Source organism: Rhineura floridana, chromosome 16 (genome assembly GCF_030035675.1).
Source record: "Rhineura floridana isolate rRhiFlo1 chromosome 16, rRhiFlo1.hap2, whole genome shotgun sequence".
In the NCBI taxonomy this organism is placed as follows: Eukaryota; Metazoa; Chordata; class Lepidosauria; order Squamata; family Rhineuridae; genus Rhineura; species Rhineura floridana.
The window spans coordinates 18,926,237-18,947,165 of record NC_084495.1 but is presented as its reverse complement, the minus strand read 5'-3'; the positions used below and the strand labels follow the sequence as shown (position 1 = coordinate 18,947,165).

Sequence of the window (20,929 nt, the reverse complement as noted above, 5' to 3'; positions counted from 1 at the left end):
TTTATAGACCAGAACCAGCACCTTGAATGTAGCCCAGTAGCTGCTTGGCAGCCAGTGCAATTCTTTTAACAGTGACATAACATGGTCACAATGTCCTGCCCCAGTTCAGGTATAAGTGCATGCTTTTGTTATGTTAGCTAGGCTAAGTCCAGCTTTGGTGCTGTTAATTACTAGCTGAAGTTTACTTCCTGGCCCATCCCACTTGCATCTTACGTGGTGATTTCAGCAGCACCATTCATCTGTAATTAAAATAACTGAGGTTGTTATACAAGCATTACTTGTATCCTCTTATAGCAGCAGACCTGTAAACTCACCCACAAACATGTATCATGTCCAGTAGTAACTTAGACTATTTTATGATTAAGTGCCATGAACATTTCTTGATCAAAGGAACTATGTAAGCATCGGAACTTTACTAAGTATTCATTGACCTGAAGTCTCAAGCAAGAGCCATTTCAATACATTATTCAGTCCATTTTCCCTGCACCATAGCTTTGGCATTGGCTATGTAACTAATGCCAAAGCTGCCCTTTGTGTGTGCGCATTTGCTAATACATGACTTTACCATTTGCAGATAAAATTAACAGCAAGGAAGAGGACAGCATAAACAAACCAATTTTCCAAGTGTTTCATAATGCATGAAATTAGGCACATGTAAGAGTCATTTGTTCTGTGTTTTCAGTGGAGTTCACATGCCTCAATGAACTTTTAAAAAACGCATGTTACAGCCTCACCATGTATGCATGCCCTTGTGAAAAATAAAGGAATGAGAAACAGCTTTGCGACTAGGAGAAGGTAGTACTAGCCCCTTCACATTTATTAACTACAATATCAAGTCACATTGGTGGCAGGAAGTAGGGGTGGCAGGCTGGTTTACATTCCTAATTATGATGATTGTGTTGTATTTAGCAAGCACCAGCAGCCACTGATTTAGTTTAAAAGCTTAAGTTCCTTCATTTAAAAAAAGTACAATAGAAAAAGATTTGTACAAAAGCAGAAAGGAAGATTTTAGCATCTGAGATTAGGTAAAGATGACCAGGATGAGAAACATGTTCAGCTTTCAGATGTGGTACTATCCACACCAGTGACAGGTCTTGCTCAGATAAAATATAAGGAAAAGAGCAGATAGGTACACATGAATTCACTGCAAGGTACATAGCAACCCTTCAGGCAAGACCACACAAGAGTCTTCAAAATATTGCTGCTACTTAAGTTAAGACACGCTCCTGTAACAAGTGATACAAATTTGTCAAGTGTACTATCAATGATTAAAAAACCTGTTTCAGCCTCTGCACTAATAAAAGTTGTGAGGACACCCCTATTTGGAACAAGTAAAAAACCTCTGAGTTTCCTGGGAAAGTTCGGGTGCTCCAGGTGACACTGTTAAAGAATGATTTCTAATTATGCCTACTTCTCCAGATGCCTTTAGCAAAACAAAATAGCCACAGAATCAAATGTTTTTAATACCACAGGAGCTCTATCCCATGCTCTTCCCTCCCTGTGGGCACCAGGAGCAAGTCTTCAAGTGTGATCAGGTAGGCTTCTACCCTTCCAAGTACAAAACGCTACTGGTATCAGGGCTCAGCAGTAAGAATATAATAGCAGGAACAAAAAAGGCAGTCAATTCCACCACTGAAACAAAGCAAAGGCAAGAAGTGGTCTGGATTCAGAAATATATTGTGTCCTGTTGGTCAACTGCAGTGGCACTGAAGAGAGGTGCAATTTTAAGATTCTCTTGCTGCCCAGCCAGCTGGGCTTTTGTCCAACTATCCCCCCATCAACTGGTCACTGTTTATCAGCTTCTTCACACTGGCTCAGTAACACCCTTCTTTCCAAGAGTCATCGACAGAAACATTGGCCTTTGGAAATCTGTTGGGAAACACAGATTGAGTACTTTAAATGCATAGTCAGATGATACTGTAACAAAATAAGAGCCAACGTATGTGATTAGCAGACTTAAGTGATGTATCTGTTGCTAAACTACAACAAGAAGTTGAATGTTTGAATACTCGGCTATATTAAAAACCTGCAAGCACAAACAAAACTAGCCTCTCCCCCAAACGTGAACAGGCCTCTTCTTCAAAGATCATTTTCTATACAGCTGCAAGAAAGGTCAGTATTACTATGTGTTTTACTGCATGCCCATATGTTGGGTTTCCAAAACCTGGACATGCAACAAAATAGACAGACACAACTTTCCATACTACCATGTATCATACTTCCCTTATATCCACAAAAGAGGAACACTAGGTATCAAGCAGTACTCTTAAATTAGATAATTAAAGGTGCACTCTGGCAAGGGTGTGATTTACGTCTAAGCAGGCTGCGTCCTGCAATGCTGCATGTGCAATTCACAGTGGTAAAGTCACGGGACAGAGGAGCGACTATAATCGGGTCCACTAATTTTGGCTGTCCTTGGTGGCCAGCCAAAAAACTGTGGTTATCAGGACCATATAACCACAAATCATGCCTTGTTCCTGATTTTGCACTGCATCTCGAACAGCATGAAGTCAGGAACAATCTCACTCTCTCCTCTGAGCTTGGAGTTGGGGAAGGGGTGGCTTGCTTTGCACCTAGCAGGTATTTTGGAATTTGGAAAGCCTACAAACCTCCCTTCACTGTCTGAGCTTGACAGGGAAGGCAGAAACTTCTGTTGTGTCTGTGTTTGCCAGATGCTCCAAGGAACTGGCAAAGGAGCAAATCAAGTTGCAATTTTATTAGCAATTTTTCAGTTGGGGAAGAGGTACGAATCATTCTGCCCTACCCTGCCATTCCAGGTCTGAGGCAAAGCCTAGGGCTCATCACTCTTACCTAACAGTGGTTAAGTACTTGTGGTGAGCAAACTTCTGGAGTCCTGACTCCAATGGAAATATTGCTGGAAGCCAGTATTGCTATCCTAGCCAAGCAACAAGCACAGAATGTCGCTCAATTGTTGGAGAACAATCCAAGAGCACCTTCATTTTGCTTTAGCACTTCAAGCTATTTGCTCTTACCTCTTGGCTGGCTGGGTCAGCTTGTTCTTTGGAGAGGATGTTCCCCCAACTGACATTCTACCTTTTGTCAGGGAATTTTTTGCTCCCGTGGCCGTACTATTGCTTCTAGCCACGGAACTGCTGCCACCTGTAGGACCTGGATGCAGTGTAGACGACTGTAGCTTTCTGACTCTGCCTACAGGATTGGCAAAACCAGCAGCTCTAACGGGCTGCCGTGGTGTTAGGAGACTGTTGGCACAGGAGCCTGCTTTCATTGGCTGTCGGACTGTTAAGTGGGACTGCCCACCACCAGAAGAATAGCGGAGCTTACTTGGAGCCAGACCTTGAAATGAAGTGGTACAGAAGACACATGTGAGGCAACAGAAATATTTACAAAACTTATATCCCTGTCTTTCTGAAGAAATGTTCACTCAAGATAGCATACAAAATCTGAAGTAAAACACTGAAAAAATAAAAAGCCAGACAATTAAAACAATGAAGGGCAGACATCAAAGATCCTTCCTGAAAAATGCCCACTGGAAAAGACATTTCAGTGCAGTCCTAAAAGCAGACCATGAAGGGACCAGATGCACCTCTCTTAGGAGGCAATTCCATCGTGTGGATGTCACAGCTGAAATGGCCCTATTTCTCATCCCACAGCTATCACTGGAGGGACAGAGAGAAGTGCCTCACAAGTGAAGCAGAGTTCTCAAACAGATTCATATGGAAGGAGGAGATTCTTGTCCAGGAAAAAGTGCAATTGATTTACCAGATGAAGTTAGTGAAAGGCACTCCATTGTTACAACTGACACATCCAGGAGCAGAGATGAATCCAGGAACACACCCAAACTGTGAACCAGCTACTTCAGGAGAAGTGCAACCCCATCTAGAACAAACTGCATAGCTCTTGCAAGATCATGAGAACCGCCAACCAACTAGTACCTCTGTATTATCTGGATTTAAGAAAGAGAAGCCAACTTACTAGCTGATGGCTGACTGATTCTAGAGAGTCGGCTACTGGGAACCTGCAAGTCTGACTCCAAGCTTCGGCTGTTCCTTACAGACTCCAAGGAACGCAGCCCTGTTTTGGCCAGGTTAGGCATGCTGTGCCGTAGCTCCTCTATAAGGGAAATGCAACAACAATGAAGAATTGAACTATTCCCATATATTCACTTATGCATTTGCTGAAGCCACACTCTCTAGAACTGGATGAGATTCAACAAGAGTATCCCATACCTTCATTCCCAGAATATTTCAGCCGATCTTGCATGGGACTTTGCATTGTTCTCCGTGGGGGCTGAATCCGAGTGCTTGTTGTCCTTCCAAAGTCTGTGTTTGTGGATGGAGATTGGCACCGTGGTGAGCTCAGTGGGGATGGTGAGTACCTGTGACTACTATGATAGGAAAAGGAGCAGTCATCATCCTCATCCTCCAAACTGTACGTGTCAAAGTCCTGGTCACTGTAGGTGCCTCTGCGCAAGGAATGCAAAGAAGCACTGGAACTACGACGGGAAACAGAGGCTGAGCTGGAGGCACATTCCTGACGAAGACCTAAAGGATGGCCAACCACAAAGGATACAGTCATTGCTCATCCATTTTTCCTAGAGTCTTTGCCTGACACATCTTAGTTGGAAGTTTCCAGATTATGACCCTCCACTGGACTTCTAAACCAGACAAAAACCAAATACCTATTTTGCTTATCCCAATCAAGGTGGAGTAAATGTCATATATATTGTTCCACACACTAGAGGTGGAGGGCCATAATTCAGCATTTGATATTCAGAGCAGGTGTGCTGCAGCTTTACCAAGTTCACAATTTACGATACTTAAACCTAGTCACAAATTGTAATATAGCTACACATATGGCTTAGAGTGGTATAGAGTGGGGGATCATTTGAAATGAATTGCTGTAATATTTAAGTTTTAGGGAGGATATGAAGATTCTTGTTAAAACATTTTTTTTAAAAAAACACCCATGTTTATCCTACTTTTTTTGCTGTTCTGGATTGCTTTTCAGTGGGATAATATTGTTAACAGGCAGCCACCCAACCCATCTACTTGTTTCTTTTTGCTTGTGTTCCTTCCCCCTAACAGGATAATTCAAGCTCTTTTGTTTCCAAGCAACAGTTTCTTCAAAGCAAAACAGCCCAACTGAAAATCTTAAATGTATGATAAGGTGCACATATTCTTGCACTGAAAAAGTCTTAATTCACACCCCATCATTAAATGCCTCTAACCTCAAGACTACTCAGTAACTTCAGAGCTCTGAAATTAGATTCAGCCTAGCCTCTGCAAAGATGTAGCTTATATATCTTCTGGCTATGACTTGCATGTTCAGTATTTGTTTTACAGCATAAAGAAATTCAGAGAGATTGTCACTAGTGTTTTTGGCCTTCAATCACTTTTTTTAATGCAAATGACCTCTATCAGAAAGAAATTCAAGTAACATTTCATTTCTCATATAACGTCTTTGTGGGTGTGGAATATTGCATCCAAAGCCCCAACTTTCTCCCACAGTTTGAAGTAAGAAATCAAATGTTCCACCTGTATATCATACCCTACAGATATCCTACACAAGCTAGTGGAATCTTGCTGCACTTGTCCATGAAGAGATATGCTATTTCAACCTGTTTTTATGTCAAACCCCTGTACCTGACCATCAGCTAAACTGTCCTGAAAATGTGGTCTTGATGAATGAGCTTGAAAGCAGGTTCCCAAAACTACATTCAGCAGAGCAAGAGTAATCCTTGCATATATATTGTTCACATCACTGTGTGGGGTCAATATAGTTTATTCAGCAGAACCACCCAACTACCCAGTCTAAGTGGGTAATTTATGTCATGTAGAATGAGAGAAAACAGAATAAAATGTTTATTTTGGCCTATTGGACAGTTTTTAAAAACCTCTTGTTGCAGAAGATGATGTTGTCCTAATGTAGATAGGGAAATAAATTGCTTTCACATACTTTCTTCCTGTAGGCGGGCCATAACCTGCACATCTGTCAGGTCTTGCAGTTTGTATCCCATCGAGATAGAGTCATCTGAAGTACTGAGTTCGCTGTCAACAGAAGACTGAGAGCTCAATGCTGAATGCATGCTCAAATAACCTTTAGGAAGCAGTGGGAAAGAGAGAAAAGCTGAAATGAGGACTGCAAAGTATTTAAAAAACTCACATCCAAGCAGTAACATAATGGGTACACAGCCTTGTTCGAGTCCAGTCCCGAGTATAGTGACACTTCCTTATAAATCATCTAAGTTTACCTTTAGGATTAACTAGCCACTATTTCTAAGATAAATTCATTCTGTAACCAGATTATAGAAAAGTGACAGAAGTACAGAGTGTGAATTTAAAATAGTTGTCATCTTAAGCACACGGCTGCAAGACATCTCCTAAAGGGCACAGACGATGGCCATCCCTCCAGGCAAAACCTACACATTTTTAGCAGCTGCTACTACTTCCACTACTAACAACATTACTATTAACCTGCCCTTCACCCTAGGGTCGCAGGGCAATTTAAATAAGACCATGGCATACAAGACTTAAAGGGGAGGAGGGAGAGAAGAGGGACTACGGCCTTTGAAGCAGTTTGGGTGGAGCTACAATGAAGGCCATCATGATCCAGTGAATCTCTTAACTTATGGCAGGTAGGGTTCCAGACCCCCCTCCGAAAAGCAGATCAGCTGTAGCGCAGGGGTCTGGAACCTAACCCACTGATCATGCCGGAGGAGAAGATCAGCTGGAGTGTGGGAATCTGATTGCCCCCAAGGAGGAGGATCTTCCCCTCCTGGGGCGAGATCAGCTGGAGCCTGAGGAGCTCCAGCCCCCACTCCAGCTGATTGCCCCGCTGGTGCTGTATTATCAGAACACCAAGAAGTGGGGCACTGAGAAGCGGAGCCCTACTGTACATCATCCTCCATTCCCCAAATACAAAATGCTTATAGCTGCATATATTGTACAATGAAGTGATTTTTTTTTTTTAAGGAAGTTAGGGTTCTCCCTGTCCCCAAGTAGAGTGAAATGTTTTCATACAATATTTGTTTTCTGCAAAACTATCTCTTCTAAGGAAATGCATACAGACTGATATTTAACATGGACTGGCTCTACCAGCTCACCAAATCTTCATACTTCAAAGCCCCCTAAGATTGCAACAATCAAAATCTCCCTCATCCTCCTGCTGGAGGTAGGCTAGGACTCCTTTACATTATCCCTTCTGAACTGAATACAGCATGGATTTAGGCTGAGATCCAAGCTTGCTGCTGCAAGACCCTTTCAGGAGGACAGGGTGGAGGCACTTTTTGCCTTAACCCATTATAAATAGTTGACAATATTTTTTAAAAACTCCACTGCAAATAAGTTACTAGCCCCCAAAGTTTCATTTGTTTGTGGGGAAGGGCTGTAGCTCAGCAGTAGAGCATCTGCTTGTATGCAGGAAGCCTCAGGTTCAAACCCCAGCAGCTCCAGGTAGGGCTGGGAAGGACTCCTGGTCTGAAACTCTGCTGTCAGTGTAGACAATACTGAGCTCGATGGACCAACTGTCTCTCTCAGTACAAGGCAGCCTCCTATATTTTTTTCTAACCCATCTTCTGGCCTAAAAGGAAAAACCATAGTCCAGTGTTTGTCAGGTTTTCTTGATCGACTGCCCAAAGAGATTCTTACTGATCACAGATAAACAAGTGAATAACTATTAACTAAGCCTTGGAACATCTTCAAGGAAGTATGGGCTTACTCACAGACCAAGAACCTAAGCTAATTATATGACAGGATTCATGTGTGTCTAGGCAGGATGTGCCTTCAAGTTTAACCTCAGCAATCTTAATTCCCTCATATTCTTAGAACAAACAGCAGCTGTCATGCTGGTTCAACAGAAGATAAAGCAATACAGGACTAAACTGCCTGAATGGGACATTTAGGACAAACAATACAGCACATTGTTAAAATACAGAAATTGCTTCCTCATGCTGGGGTGACCGACTAGACAAATTCATGCTTCTGAACACCTGTTGCTAGGGAATAACTTCAGGAAAGGGCTACTTGCTTTCATGTCTTGCTGGTGGACTTTCCATAGACATCTGGTTGGCCACAGTGGGAAACAGGATGCTGATCTTGATAGGTCTTTGTATGACCAGACAGAACTGCTCTTACATTTTTGAGACTCCATTCAGAGAATTAGCAGTTGTATGGTTGGCTTTCTAAGTGTCAACTGCTGGCATAAGTGGGCTCAACTCAGATCAGGACCTTGACATGGTGAGTAGAGGGGGGTTAACCTTAGCCCACTGCTGCAATTCAGGTTGGGGGTTCTGTATGTACCCAAAAACTATGATTTCTATATTGCCTTTTGACCAAACTGGAGTTCAAGCCAGCTAAAAAAAAAAGTAGTTGAGGTAACACCAGCTAGAACACGGTATTTTGCTATCTTTTCTGTGCTTCAAGTGAAGGAGAAAGAAAAAGGAATGTGGGTATCCACATCTTGGAAGCAAGCAAAAATACCACAAAATGCAATTGCTTCAGTGTTGCAGTAGCTACCCATCCATTCCTTCTAAGAGAAACAGTCAGGCAATCCAACAGCTGCTTTAACAGGTAAAATCCCAGTGATATTAATGGAGGTTACAATTTAAGTAGTTGATAAATTCCCTGATGTCTGCCTCTGCTACACCCCAAACATCCAATAAATATCCCAGCAGCCTCTCATTTGAACCTGAGTGTTGAAAGTCAAGCATGGAAGAATCCATTCTTTTTTTTAATGTTAGACTAAAGTTCTTCACTCTAAAACTAACTGCATAGCAATGCCGCCCTGGGCTCCTGCTGGGAGGAAGGGCAGGATATAAATCTAATAAATAAATTCCAATAAGTGAGCATTTCAAGCATAAGTTAAGAGGATTTATCCCTATGGCAAGCAGTAAGAAAGTGGCCTGGTTAACTCTGCTGTCACCAGTGCATCCTGGTCACACCCACTCTTTGAAAGCACTTTGGCCATTTAAAGTTTTTCCAAGTTTAAGCAGAGAACTCACACATCCATTTCTTTATGCCAAGCTAATCCTCACAAAACACAGAATGGTTTTCATACACGCAAGTTATAACAGCAAGTCTTCACACAAACCACAGTGTCAAAGCAGTAGAGAAAAGAAACATCAGGAGGTTTCATCAGGACTTTATCTTAAGGAACAATCAAACGCTCTGGAAATGAAACGCTCAGATTGCTGGGAGGTGGACTTTTCTATCAAGAAATTACTTTGAGCTTTTAAAATTCTCCAGAATTAGCACAAACAGGCAAAGAGGTCTAAACAAGATGCATTAGGCAAAAGGAAGAAAAACCTACGCAATTGCATTAAGATGGAAGATAACGGATCAGTCTCGCCTCTTCCTCCCCACACCCTCATGCATCTCCCACCTCCAGTCCTCTGAAGTGACCCCAATGCCATGCCATACCTGAGCTGCCACAAGTTAGTAGCGGTTTGTTAGTTGATTTGTAGTGCCCGGGAGTGTTTAGTGTATTGCTACCGGACCCTGTGTCTGTATTCAAGTTATGCACACTTGGAGATGCCAGTGGACTGCAATACAGGGATTTCCACCTACTGGCTAGAGAAAAATACAAGAAAGCCATGTAACTTGACCAAGTTAAAACACAAATACAGAGGGGAGGAGAGACAGTGCATGTCAGAACTACATTTGCACGCATTACATGCCAGACACACTCGCCCCCTGAACACAATACGAACCAATCATTTGATTTCCCACTATGACTGACAGTTTAAAGTGTCTGCAATTAGAACAAATGAAGACAGTTGTCAGTTCTCTCCTTGTGCCTCTATCTCTGGCTTAATACTGCATGCCTGCAAGTGTCAATGCTAATAATGCAATTGCCTCAACTTAGAATGCCCAACTCAGGCATCTGTCATGCATTACATTATGTGTAACACTAATTGTGCTTCCTCTTCCCATGAGTCCCAGGTTAGAGACAGACAGGAGAAATAGGATAGCTCCACCATGGGGGAAGATACATGATTTCCCACCTCTAAGTGAGAACTGAAATGATTCACAAAAATCCTTCTGGAGCAATTCTGAATAAGAAGCAAAGCCAGCCTCAGTTTAGTGCAGATACAGTGCCATTAACATGCACGCTAACAAGTAGCTGGGTACCCCAAGCAACAAAAAAAGTTTTACTCCCTTCACCCAATATGGCACAAGATACACTGCTATGATATACAATGACCACAACAGGAACTATAACACTCAAGGGTAATCAATGCTAATCAGCTATCCTGCAGGTATTGGAGCCAGATACAGGCAGAGTGGTCCCATGATGCTGCCTTCTGTGTACTTCTGGGGAGGGGAAAAATAATATTGGCCTCCTCTTCTCACTGTTGTCTCAGAATACTTTCATTTAAAGTGTGTAGTTTTTGAAGAAGTGTCACAAATGACAGAGCTATAAAAACCCAGCACAAATACTCCACAGGTTTTGGTATAGACATTTAAAATCAAAGATAGAATTTCCAACATTAGTTGTGGCTAAGTTCTACAAGTTAACACTAAGAGTACAAAGAGAAGTGGCATTATTAATTCAGAGAACAATCAAGCCTTATTCTGAACCATCTTGTCCTTGAAATCCCTCAACTCAGAATGGTACCTCATAGACAATGGGCATTTAGATTCTTTCAAAGCTAACTGAATGCTTTCTAGAGAGACCTATTCAGCCACAAAATGGAAGCAGTAGAAGCATAAACAATGCAAGACATTTTCAGGGTTTAAAAAAAAAAATCTCCCACACTTTTCTACTAATTCCAGGGTCTGAATACAGACTAATTTCATAGTTCAAATCAAAATTGTTACAATGTTCACCCAGTGCACATTAAAAGCCATTTTGAAAATAATGAGATTAATATTTGGCCACCAAGCAATAGGAATTATATTGTGTTTCTGTCTCCCTGAGCAGGTGACACAACTGGGCTTTGGAGGTATCTCTCCAATCTACCAGTCATCAGAGCCTTGCCTATATTCTTCTGCTGGCTGTATTTAGGGTAACACAATACCAGTGCTTTGGTGCAAGAGCAGACCTGTAGAAAACAGAAGCGTGAAGGCTGAGGAAAAATGGGGGGGGGAGTCCCCTATTTCCCCAAGCCTAAATTGGAAATACTGGAAACTGGATCAAATGGGACAGCCCTCTTATGAAATTTTTCAGGAGAAGTGGAACACGTTTTAAAGCACTTTTTAGAACCTATTGCTAGCCCACCTAATACATAGATACAACTTTTATACCAAAGAACAAAACTAGAAACATTAGGAATTACAGCAATGCTACCAATTTGACTTGATAACTGAACAAACAACAAACTAAAAACATTTATGTTTTAAACGTACTTTCAAATCCTGCAGAACACATAACATTTTTAGGTATTTGGTGCAGGAGCACAATCTAAGAGTAGGAGTCAGCTAAGGAGTCTGCAAGGTCTATGTATACCACATCCTGACTCTTCTTGCTTGTCTTTATCTCAGATTCCTTGATTTTCTGCATCATGAAGAAGCAACTGATGGATATTTTGACACTGACACACAGTGGAACAAACTGATGTGTAAAAGGTGTTGAGAATGTTTAAATACATGCAAACCTTCCACTTTCTAAAGCCCGCAAGCTCAGAACCTTTCAGATTCTGATTCCAAGTAGAGGAATAAACTTCTATATATATTCTACCCTGTCCCAGTAGTAAATATATATTTTAAAATCGCATAATTCAATCAAGCACACAGTTGTTTTAACTGCTGCTTCTGCAGATTTTTGGTGATATATTCATTATTTTATTGCCTGCTACCCTACAAGTTTTATCTGAAGATGGTGGAGGTGCAGCTTCAAGCATGCTTGGAGGAAACTGATTACTTGGATTTGTACCAGTATGCCTTCAGGCCTGGCCACGGCACTGAAACCACCTTGGTCATCCTGGTTGATGACATCTGTCGGGAGAGAGATAGGAGGAGTGTAATCCTGCTCATTCTCCTTGATCTCTCAGTGGCTTTCATTACTGTTGACTACGGTATCCTTCAGGGAGGTGGGGGCTGGGGGCACTATACTTCAGTGTTTCCACTTACACCTCAAGGGCCATTTCCAAAAAGCAGCAGTAATGACAGGCTAGTGCTCAGCACGATGGGAACTGTCCTGTGTCCTCAGGATTCCGTCTTCTTCCCCATGCTATTTAACATCTATATGAAACTACTGGGGGCTATCATCAGGAGATTTGGAGTGAGGTGCCATCAATATGCAGATGACACCAAGCTCTACCTCTCTATTCCCCCTGAATCGGAAGAGGTGGATGAGGTACTGAACCAGTACTTGGAGGCAGTGATGGGCTGGATGTAGGCCAATAAACTGAGGCTGAATCCTGAAAAGACAGGGATGTTATGTGTCCAGAGTTCTCATGTCCAGGAGGTGAGGAGACAGCCTGTTCTGGATGGGGTTGCACTCCCTTGGAAGAAGCAGGTCTGCAGCTTACTTCTGGATCCAACATTGTCACTGGAGGCTTGGGTGGCCTCAGTGGCTAGGAGTGCCTTTTTCCAGCTCTGGCTGGTTCACCAGATTCAGCCCCTTCTGGACAGAGATTATTTGGCCAAAGAACTTCATGCTCTGGTAACTTCCAGACTGAATCATTGCAATGTGCTGTATGTGGGGTTGCCCTTGAAGACAACTTGGAAACTTCAACTGGTCCAAAATGCAGCAGCCAGATTACTGGTTAGGGTTCCCTTTAAAACTCATAACCCCTATTTTAAAACAGCTGCATTGGTTGCCAATTCATTTCTGGGATGAATTCAAGGTGTTCATGTTAGTGTTTAAAGCTGCAAACGACTTAGGTCACAAATATCTGAAAGACTGCATCCTTCCCTACAGACCCTCTTGGGTGTTGAGATCAGCAGACACATGGACTGCCTTCAAAGCAATCCTGACTTATGGTGACCCTATGAATAGGGTTTTCATGGTAAGCGGTATTCAGAGGGGGTTTACCATTGCCTCCCTCTGAGGCTGAGAGGCAGTGACTGGCCCAAGGTCACCCAGTGAGCTTCATGGCTGTGTGGGGATTTGAACCACGGTCTCCCAGGTCGTAGTCCAACACTCTAACCATTATGCCACACTGGCTCTCTTTTGAGATCAGCAGAGGGGGATTCTTTTGACAGTTCTGCCATCCTCAGCTCAGGGTGGTGGTGGCTCGGGAGAGGGCATTCTCTGTGGCAGCCCTTAAGTTGTGGAACTCCCTCCCCACAAAGGTGTGTCTGGCAATTTCACTGTACAGTTTTTGGCAAATACTGAAGATGCACCTCTTTATCCTGGCCTTTGACACGTTTTAGGACCCACCCTATTTTTTGTGACGTTGCAATTTTAGGTTGTTTTTAACTGTTTTTAATTATGTATTTTTAAACTGTTGTGACCTGCCCCGGAAGCTTTGGGTGAAGGGCAGGCAATAATAATAATAATAATAATAATAATAATGCTGTTTGCTTTGTATAATCACGAGCACAGAAGTCATCCACTGATTATAACAACTCAGCCCAAGGATCATATAAACCAGGCAAGCTTAAGAAGATTATCTCCATGGCACCCTGCCCAGCCATTAGTGCTAATGCACTGTGGCTTAAACTCCAGCAAAAAAAATGCTAAAGAGCAAAACAAGAGATCAAAGCTCTTTGGCTAAGCACAATTACAAAATTCCAAATACTGAGGGAGGAGCAGAATTGTCCAACCAAATTTTAATTTCAGAGGTGTTTTGACCTCCATAGATACCTGCTTGATAATTCCTGTTACAAACCAAGGCTGCAATCCTATATTCACTTTCAAGGGAGTAAGCCCAAGTGAACTCATTTGGACTGACTTTGAGTAAACATGTATAGAATTTCACTGAAAATAAGAATTTTGACCCCTTTTTTCAGCAACCATTCAAGAAACAATTAATATATTATTATTAATACCCTTTCAAACAAATTCAGTTACCTACCTTGGTCGAGTCTGTTGATTAAGGTACGGCGAGCTGCCTCTGTCTCAGGACTGGGGTGATCCAACACCTGCCTGCACCATTTCAGGGGAGACTCTTTTGCATCTGTTGATGACTTTCTTGGAGACACATATAGCCTTAAGCAGAAGGACAGAAAGTTTAACAGGCCAATTCACTAACTGCAATAAATAACTGTATCAGCCCATCCAACTTTACAGACTGGGTAAGCTGGCTAAGTACCCAACTGTATGTATATATATATATATGCACCCCAAATAGAGTATATTTATTATACCACAAATAAGCAGGTGCTTACAAAGTCAGTTAAGAAAGTTAGTATTTTATTTCTTCCAATGATACCTTGCTTGTTGGGTGTCATCAGGCTTCCCCAACTGACAACAGTGCTGCAGCAAAGGAAGAGATCTAGCAGCAATACTGGTTGTGGTTAGAGCAGATACGCCATGCTGAATGCATGTTTCAGTAAAGTACTCAATGAGACCATTCTGAAACATTGATCGTTCCAAATTGGAAAGGTTATAAATTACTCAGCTGTACTGCATAGAGGGAAAAAACTGATTATACAAGAAGAATGTGAAAAGGGATAAGAACATGCAAGTTTCACTGCTTAAATTTTCTGAAAGACTGGCTCTTTAGCCAAAGAAAGAGGGGAAACACTGATTTAACTAAAGGGAAAGAAAGCACAGAACAAAAACAAGCCCTTGCTTTAAGAACTGAGGAAATCCTCCATTTTATTCCAAATAGGAAAATATTAGTCATTTAAGCCTTATAAAATTTTACAAGGTCATTTTTTAAAGGAGTGCTAATCTATACATACGCAGATGTACTTTTTATTTCAATCAAATGGTATTTAAAAAGCTATATTCTATCAAATATTGGACAAAATATAAGGAAAGGGGTATACCACAGTGCTTTAAGTCATCTCTAGATTCTGGCTTAAGTCCTGTTTGATGCTGAAATGCTGTCTCAGCCTCAAGTTTCTCAATAAGCCTGTCACACACATCACAAATGCTTGCTAGTGAAGAACATAACGAAGTGTCGATGGAACTTCCTAGCACATATGTTTAAAAGATACATTTATTGGAAAGTTGCAGATGTGACATCCCTTCAGCAATAATTAGCAAGACCCACTATGATCTGAAATATGAGGTCCTGTCACAAATTATTAGATAACTGTGTGATATTGGCGTATTACTCAAAACTACAACAAAATCATGAACTGCTTCCTAAGATGTAGTCACAAACAGCTTTAGATAAATAAAGTTATCTATTCTCACATAAATTCAAGAGGTTCTACAACTAACATTCAGTTCCCAAATAGTTCTTCCAAAACAATTAAAAATGTGCATGTCTCCACAGGAAGCATATTCCTGTCAGAAAAAAATAGCTACGCATGATCTCTTTCCATCAAATACTTTGATCCAGTATTTGTTTATGCAAAAACTCTTAACACACTGAATGTCACAAGGGCTGGCCACTTCACACATTTTATTATGCGTACAACATTATTTATGCACCAATCTTGTGCTGTAATTGGTACACATAGGAAGAAACCAGAACTGGAAATAACATCCCATCATATTCAGCAAAATCTAATGTGTGAAATAATCTGGCTCCCCAAAAATGAATACATCCTGCACATAGGAGGCAAACATTCCTCCTTAACCTCTTCCAGTTCAGTTTATGTCTGCCTCTCAAACTGATGAGGGCAGAGTCCATAATAATCAACCCTCTGCCTCACTCACAATTAACTATGTGTGAGCAGTGATCTACCTATAATATGATCAATTCACATTACTGTATTAAGTGACCTCGGGGGGGGGAAGGGGGCCCCCACACTTTTTGTGGACTTCTTTATGAATATTTCCCTTAGACCCATTTTGACCTGTCTGCCTCCAGAGTTAGCGTGGACAATGACCACCTAAGCATCCATTTTTGCTTTGAGTTTACATTCAGGAAAATTTGCTGACAACATCAAAGAATCATGGTTTAATTCCTTTGGACAAAGATGAAGGCCTTTTTTCTTTTATCTCAATTCAAAAAGCAACAAAAGAATGCAAAAACTGCTCCAGAAATTTAGTCCAGTCCTCTGTTAACATGCATCCTTTCAACCTACAACCTAGGATTCTCAAGGTACTTACCAGCTGTCCTCTTCATCACTGCCATTCTCAAGCTCTAACACTTCCACTTCATCCAGAGTTGTCTCTTTCAAGAGGTCTTCTACATCTATATCTCCTTCACTCAGTCCTGGATCAATACCCGTGGTGAAGTCTTCTTCTAGCACTGTGCTGTCACAATCCCAATTAGAGAAGTCATTGGTGTTAGCATCACTATTCTGCATTTCTGGATTGCTTGCAGGCTTTGAGTTGGGAGGTTCTTTCCCACAACCACTGGCATAGTTGTGCTGTACTGTGGCCTCTACATCCTTTTTCAAGAACTCATCACTCTCCTCTGCATCTGACCTCATTTTATTCAGTGCAGAGTGCAGGTCTGCCACTATCTGCAATTCCTGTTTGTCCATCAAAGCGTTGATGCTATTATTCATTTCCATCCCATTGAACCTGGAATTGCAATTATCCACTCCAGCGCCAGCTTGGCTCAGCATTTTTGCCTCCGGCACACTTTGGAGGCTTCTAGTTCTCAACTGCTGATTCTGGAGCTCAAGTCTCCTCACAAGTTCTTGCAGTTTCCGCACCTCTTCCAGCTCAGGGCCTACCTGATCAGCCACTGGTGCTGCATCTGGGCCCATCACAGAGCTCTCTGTTGAGCCCCGGCCTAGTTCAGTTCCAAGACTGTGGTCTGGCTGAATTATAGGGGCACTCCCTGGGACAACCATCTTCATGGAATCCCTGAGGAATCTTGCTAGAAAAAGGCATTACAGAAGATACATGTTAAAAATAAAGCAAATATACCAGCTCTCCTAACAATTAAATATCTTCAGGGTGATGGTGTATACAGAGCCAAGCCTTAGTAAAATCTGAAGGCACTTATCTGCAACAGTAGTGCACGTAACTTACTGTGGACACGTTGACATAAACTAGATTTGTCTAATATAAGGAGCAACCATAATCACTACTATGGGAAAGGCAACTAACCTTTGTTCAGTGTGTAAGCAAAGATCCATAATTATGTACAAAATAAGTAGAGTGCTCTATAATCCTTCCAACTCCACATGCAGTTGCCAACACAAAAGTGGCTTCAGGAAGACAGCTTTAGATCTGTGAGGTCAATTCGGAAAGGATAAAGCCAACTCCGACGTGCCCAAATACTTCTGAGCTAAGCAGAAAAACCCTAAAAGGCAATATTTACCTAAGCTTGTGCCAAATGAAAGATCCAAAGACAAACTACTATCAAATTGATATTTCAAGTACAACTTGAATTAATACTAGCTAGCATCAAGTTTCTGACGCTTAGTATTTTTGTAACACACACACACAGGAAATTCACTGGCTTCAAGTTGAAGCCAGGAAACAGAGCAACCAAGTAGCTAATGTCAGATCATGAAAATGCTAGAGAGAGAATTGCTTCCTTCCCAAATATTTACATAAAAACAGCAAGCCATAAACTTATTTCTGCAGGCTTTAATAACAAGTGATCATACACTGAACGGAAATGTAGGATCACCAGCAGTTACAAGAAGATGCATGGAACTGACTAGCTTTTTACTATATTTTTGTCCCCTTCAGCAACGGGAAAATGTTTAAAATTTGCCCTGCCACAAGCCAGTGAACAAACACTTGGCTTTCAGCTTATGTAGTACATTTTGTTTTTGGAAAGACAATTATACAAATACAAAACCCTTTTTGGCTTGTCTAGAGCTCTGTACTTTTCTACAAACAGAGTGGTTATGTTGATACAAGAAAGGGTGTGTATTGAACCACCTTTGTCAATCAACTTTAAAGTACAGAAGTATACAGACCCACATAAAAGTACTGAGTGATGCCAAGAAGTATGCACTTTCATTGAAGTCATCACCAACTACAGATGGTGTACACCAAAAAACAAAGGCATGAAGAAAACTCAAAGCAACAATTCAAACCTCTCTGCTCTCCATTATTAATGTGGTAAATAGGACTGATATTAGTAAGGCTGTTGCAAAAGCCTATCAAGTCTTAAATGTAATATGTTTTTCTGCTCAAATTCACAAGACTTGGGAAACAAAATAGATGTCTAAACTCCTAAAGCAACTACTGTACAAAAACTCTCAGGGTAATTGCAAGTGAAGTGCCTCATCTGGAGTGGAGAAAAACCTGCCCCAATTTATTTATTTATTGTATTTGTATACCCCCCATAGCCGAAGCTCTCTGGGCAGTTTACAGTAACAATTTTCAACCTAAAACACACTACCATAGAACTGAATCCAATATAAAGCAAGCAGCACTGCAAGAAGCGATACTGAGATAATTATGGTTCTAGAGAGGAAAAAAAGGAAAAAAGGAGAAAACAGTACACTTGGTTGACCATGAATAACAACTCACACTTTAGAAAATTATTATTTACAACAGGCCATGAATTCTAATGGGCACGAGCAGGTCCATCTAGTTCAGCGCTCTATACATTTGTTTACACTGAATCACCTTTGCCATTTTACTGCCCATTTTAGAGAGCTCCTGGCAATTCTGTTTTGTATCCTGCAATGTGCTCTTCAGATTTTTTTTTGCATCCCTTATTGTCTGCTTACATTTCTTTTTCCAAAGTTTGTATTCCTTTTTGTTCTTTTCATCTGGACAAGTCTTCCATTTTTTAAATAGAAGCCTTCTGACCTGTAATAGCTTCCTTGACTCTGCTCATTAACCGCACTGGCATCCTCTTGGCCTTGGTGGTACCATAACTAATCAGCAATATACATTCTACCTGAGAATCCATTATTGTGCTTGTTAATACCCCCAAGCATTCTGGAGAGCTCTGACCTTCTTTACTTTCCCTTTCAAATCATATTTTCCTCCAGACTAGACCAGAAGTGGGTCTCTATCAAGCAAAAATGAAAAGGAAGCTGTGTATGGTGGCATGACCTCACTTTTTTTAAAAAAAGATCAGTAGAGTATAATGACCTGACTTTTTTTTTTAAGAGGTCTAATTAAAGTATAATATTCAACTTTTTCCAGCCACCATTTCAGGGTCCTCTTTTTAAACAGCCTGCTGCAATCAAGCAGAAACTGGTAACAATTTTCCCCAAACTGGCCATGAGATCCGGTGAAGATCCCAGCATCTATCTCCCTCTGTTCTTCAGGTGAATAGTCAAGTTCTTACCAATGCATCTGTCAAAGGGAAGAAGAGAAAGAGCAGCGCCTTAGTCAGGACGGATGACCTTACAGGCTGACAGCAGCGAAGTTGCATGAAGCCCTGAGGAGGAAAAACACACCCACACACACAAAAAGAGCAAGTTACTGCCAGAAGCGGGATCTGGGTCAAACAACAAAAGTAATTAACTTCTAGGTCGAGCCTTGACCCCTGCGCTTAAGGAAGGTAAATGGAGAGTCCTTCTGGGACAGTGGTTCTTAACCTTTCCTGGGTCACAAGCCCCTCTGCAGATGTGATGAAAGCTATGGAACCCCATAAATAAATAAACACAATTTATTTTATTGCATTGGAATTTTTTGTTTGTTTTGGCACCCAGTTCACAGGCCCCTTGAAGCCAGGCCATGGATAAGAGCCCCTGTTCTAGGAGAAAAAGAGGGGCAGATGGTAAGAACCTACCCATCTCAAACAAAACATCTTGCTTCCTTCCTACAAACCTTCGTATTGTAAATCATTTTGTCCATCGTATTGCTTTATTGTTTCATTGATGTATTCTTATATTGCATTTTGATATTTGGGTCTTCTGTAAGCCACCTTGAGGGCCTTCGGCCGAAAGGCAGGATATAAATATATATATATTTTTAAGCCATTAAAAAAAAAGAAGGCAAAAGAGTATCAATCTTTTCAGGAGACAGAAGAGGGGTAAATGGGGATCAGGACCACCCTGGGAAGGGCTAGGAAACAGGTGCCTTCCCCCCTCCCTTTCAGAGCAATGAAGAATGGGGGTGAGACTGGGGGTGGGAGGTCTTCTCAAGAGGATGCACATGAAGGCAGCCTCCCCTAGGAAGAGAGAAGACAGGTGCGATCCCCCTTTTAAAAAGAAAGGGGGGGAGAAAGAGGAGCAGTTGCTGGTCAGGCAGAGGAGGGTTTTTATCAGCAGCAGCAACACACAAACGTACACCTCTAACATACGCATCCCCCACATACGAAAATTTAACCAAAATACAGGGGGCTGGAGGGAGAGAGAAAACCTGCTGTACGACTGGAACGCTGCCCCCTTTTCTCACACACCCCGCCTCAGTCAGGTGTCCTCACCTGCTCCTCCCGGGATAAGAGTCCCTCCTATAGAGAGAGGGGAGCCGGCCTTTCAAGGAAGATGGAGACAGAGAGAGGCCTTGGGGGCCAACAGCAGGGGACCGGGACCACGAAGGGATAGATGGGGGCGTTGGATACGAAAGGGGCAGGCAAGCAAGCAGGCTCACCACGGCGCCCCGCCCCGAAGGGGTTAACTGGGTTTCAACGAGCGACCGTTGCCAGCCTTTCCTGCCCCCCTTTCCTCCCCTCCGCGCCCGCGCGCTCATTACCTGCCACACGCACGCACGCGCGCCCGCGATCGCTCTCTTCTCTTTCTCCAGCTGCGGCTGTTGCTGCTGTTCCGCTGCTGCTGCTGCTGATTGGCAGAAGAGCTACGTTCGTAACCTCGTTTGCATATCTACGGGGAGGAAGCGTAGGAGGAGGAAGAGCGGCCAAGCGAGGGCGAATCAGAAGGAGAGTTTAAAAAAGGTGGGAGGAGGTAGGTGGGGGAGAGAACCTTTCAGGCACAGCCCCGCCCTACTACAGCTTCTCAAGCCTCTTAACGGCGCGCGCCTTGAGCTCGCCACCCTTTTTTTTTTTGCGCTTGCGCGATGGTGACCTCAAGGCGATACCGGTATAAGAAAATCTAGGCAAGGAGCT

At 42.2% G+C, this 20,929-nt stretch overlaps 2 protein-coding genes across 4 annotated transcripts in view; one reads left to right on the top strand and one right to left on the bottom strand.

Moving 5' to 3' along the window:
• Positions 1 to 11,586, top strand: part of VAMP7 (vesicle associated membrane protein 7) — a 31,340-nt gene extending 19,754 nt beyond the window's left edge. The window contains exon 8 of the mRNA XM_061598823.1: positions 11,463 to 11,586. Coding sequence (XP_061454807.1) covers positions 11,463 to 11,471 — 9 coding nt within the window. The 3' untranslated portion in view covers positions 11,472 to 11,586. The remainder of the gene's footprint in view (positions 1 to 11,462) is intronic.
• LOC133371412 (SLAIN motif-containing protein-like) lies at positions 779 to 20,699 on the bottom strand. Of its 3 annotated transcripts, XM_061598821.1 has the most exons (11): positions 20,560 to 20,699; positions 19,208 to 19,300; positions 17,053 to 17,248; positions 16,099 to 16,819; positions 13,943 to 14,076; positions 9,399 to 9,548; positions 5,938 to 6,078; positions 4,209 to 4,523; positions 3,955 to 4,092; positions 2,994 to 3,315; positions 779 to 1,869 (listed from the first exon to the last, which is right to left on the bottom strand). In XM_061598821.1, exons 4-11 carry the CDS (start codon positions 16,797 to 16,799, stop codon positions 1,815 to 1,817), a joined length of 1,956 nt encoding a protein of 651 aa, XP_061454805.1. In that variant the 5' UTR covers positions 16,800 to 16,819; positions 17,053 to 17,248; positions 19,208 to 19,300; positions 20,560 to 20,699; the 3' UTR covers positions 779 to 1,814. The 3 variants fall into 3 exon arrangements, with proteins under 3 accessions (XP_061454805.1, XP_061454803.1, XP_061454804.1); XM_061598819.1 differs by lacking the exon at positions 17,053 to 17,248; XM_061598820.1 differs by lacking the exons at positions 17,053 to 17,248; positions 20,560 to 20,699 and adding an exon at positions 20,291 to 20,553.
• Between the last annotated feature and the right edge of the window lie 230 nt (positions 20,700 to 20,929).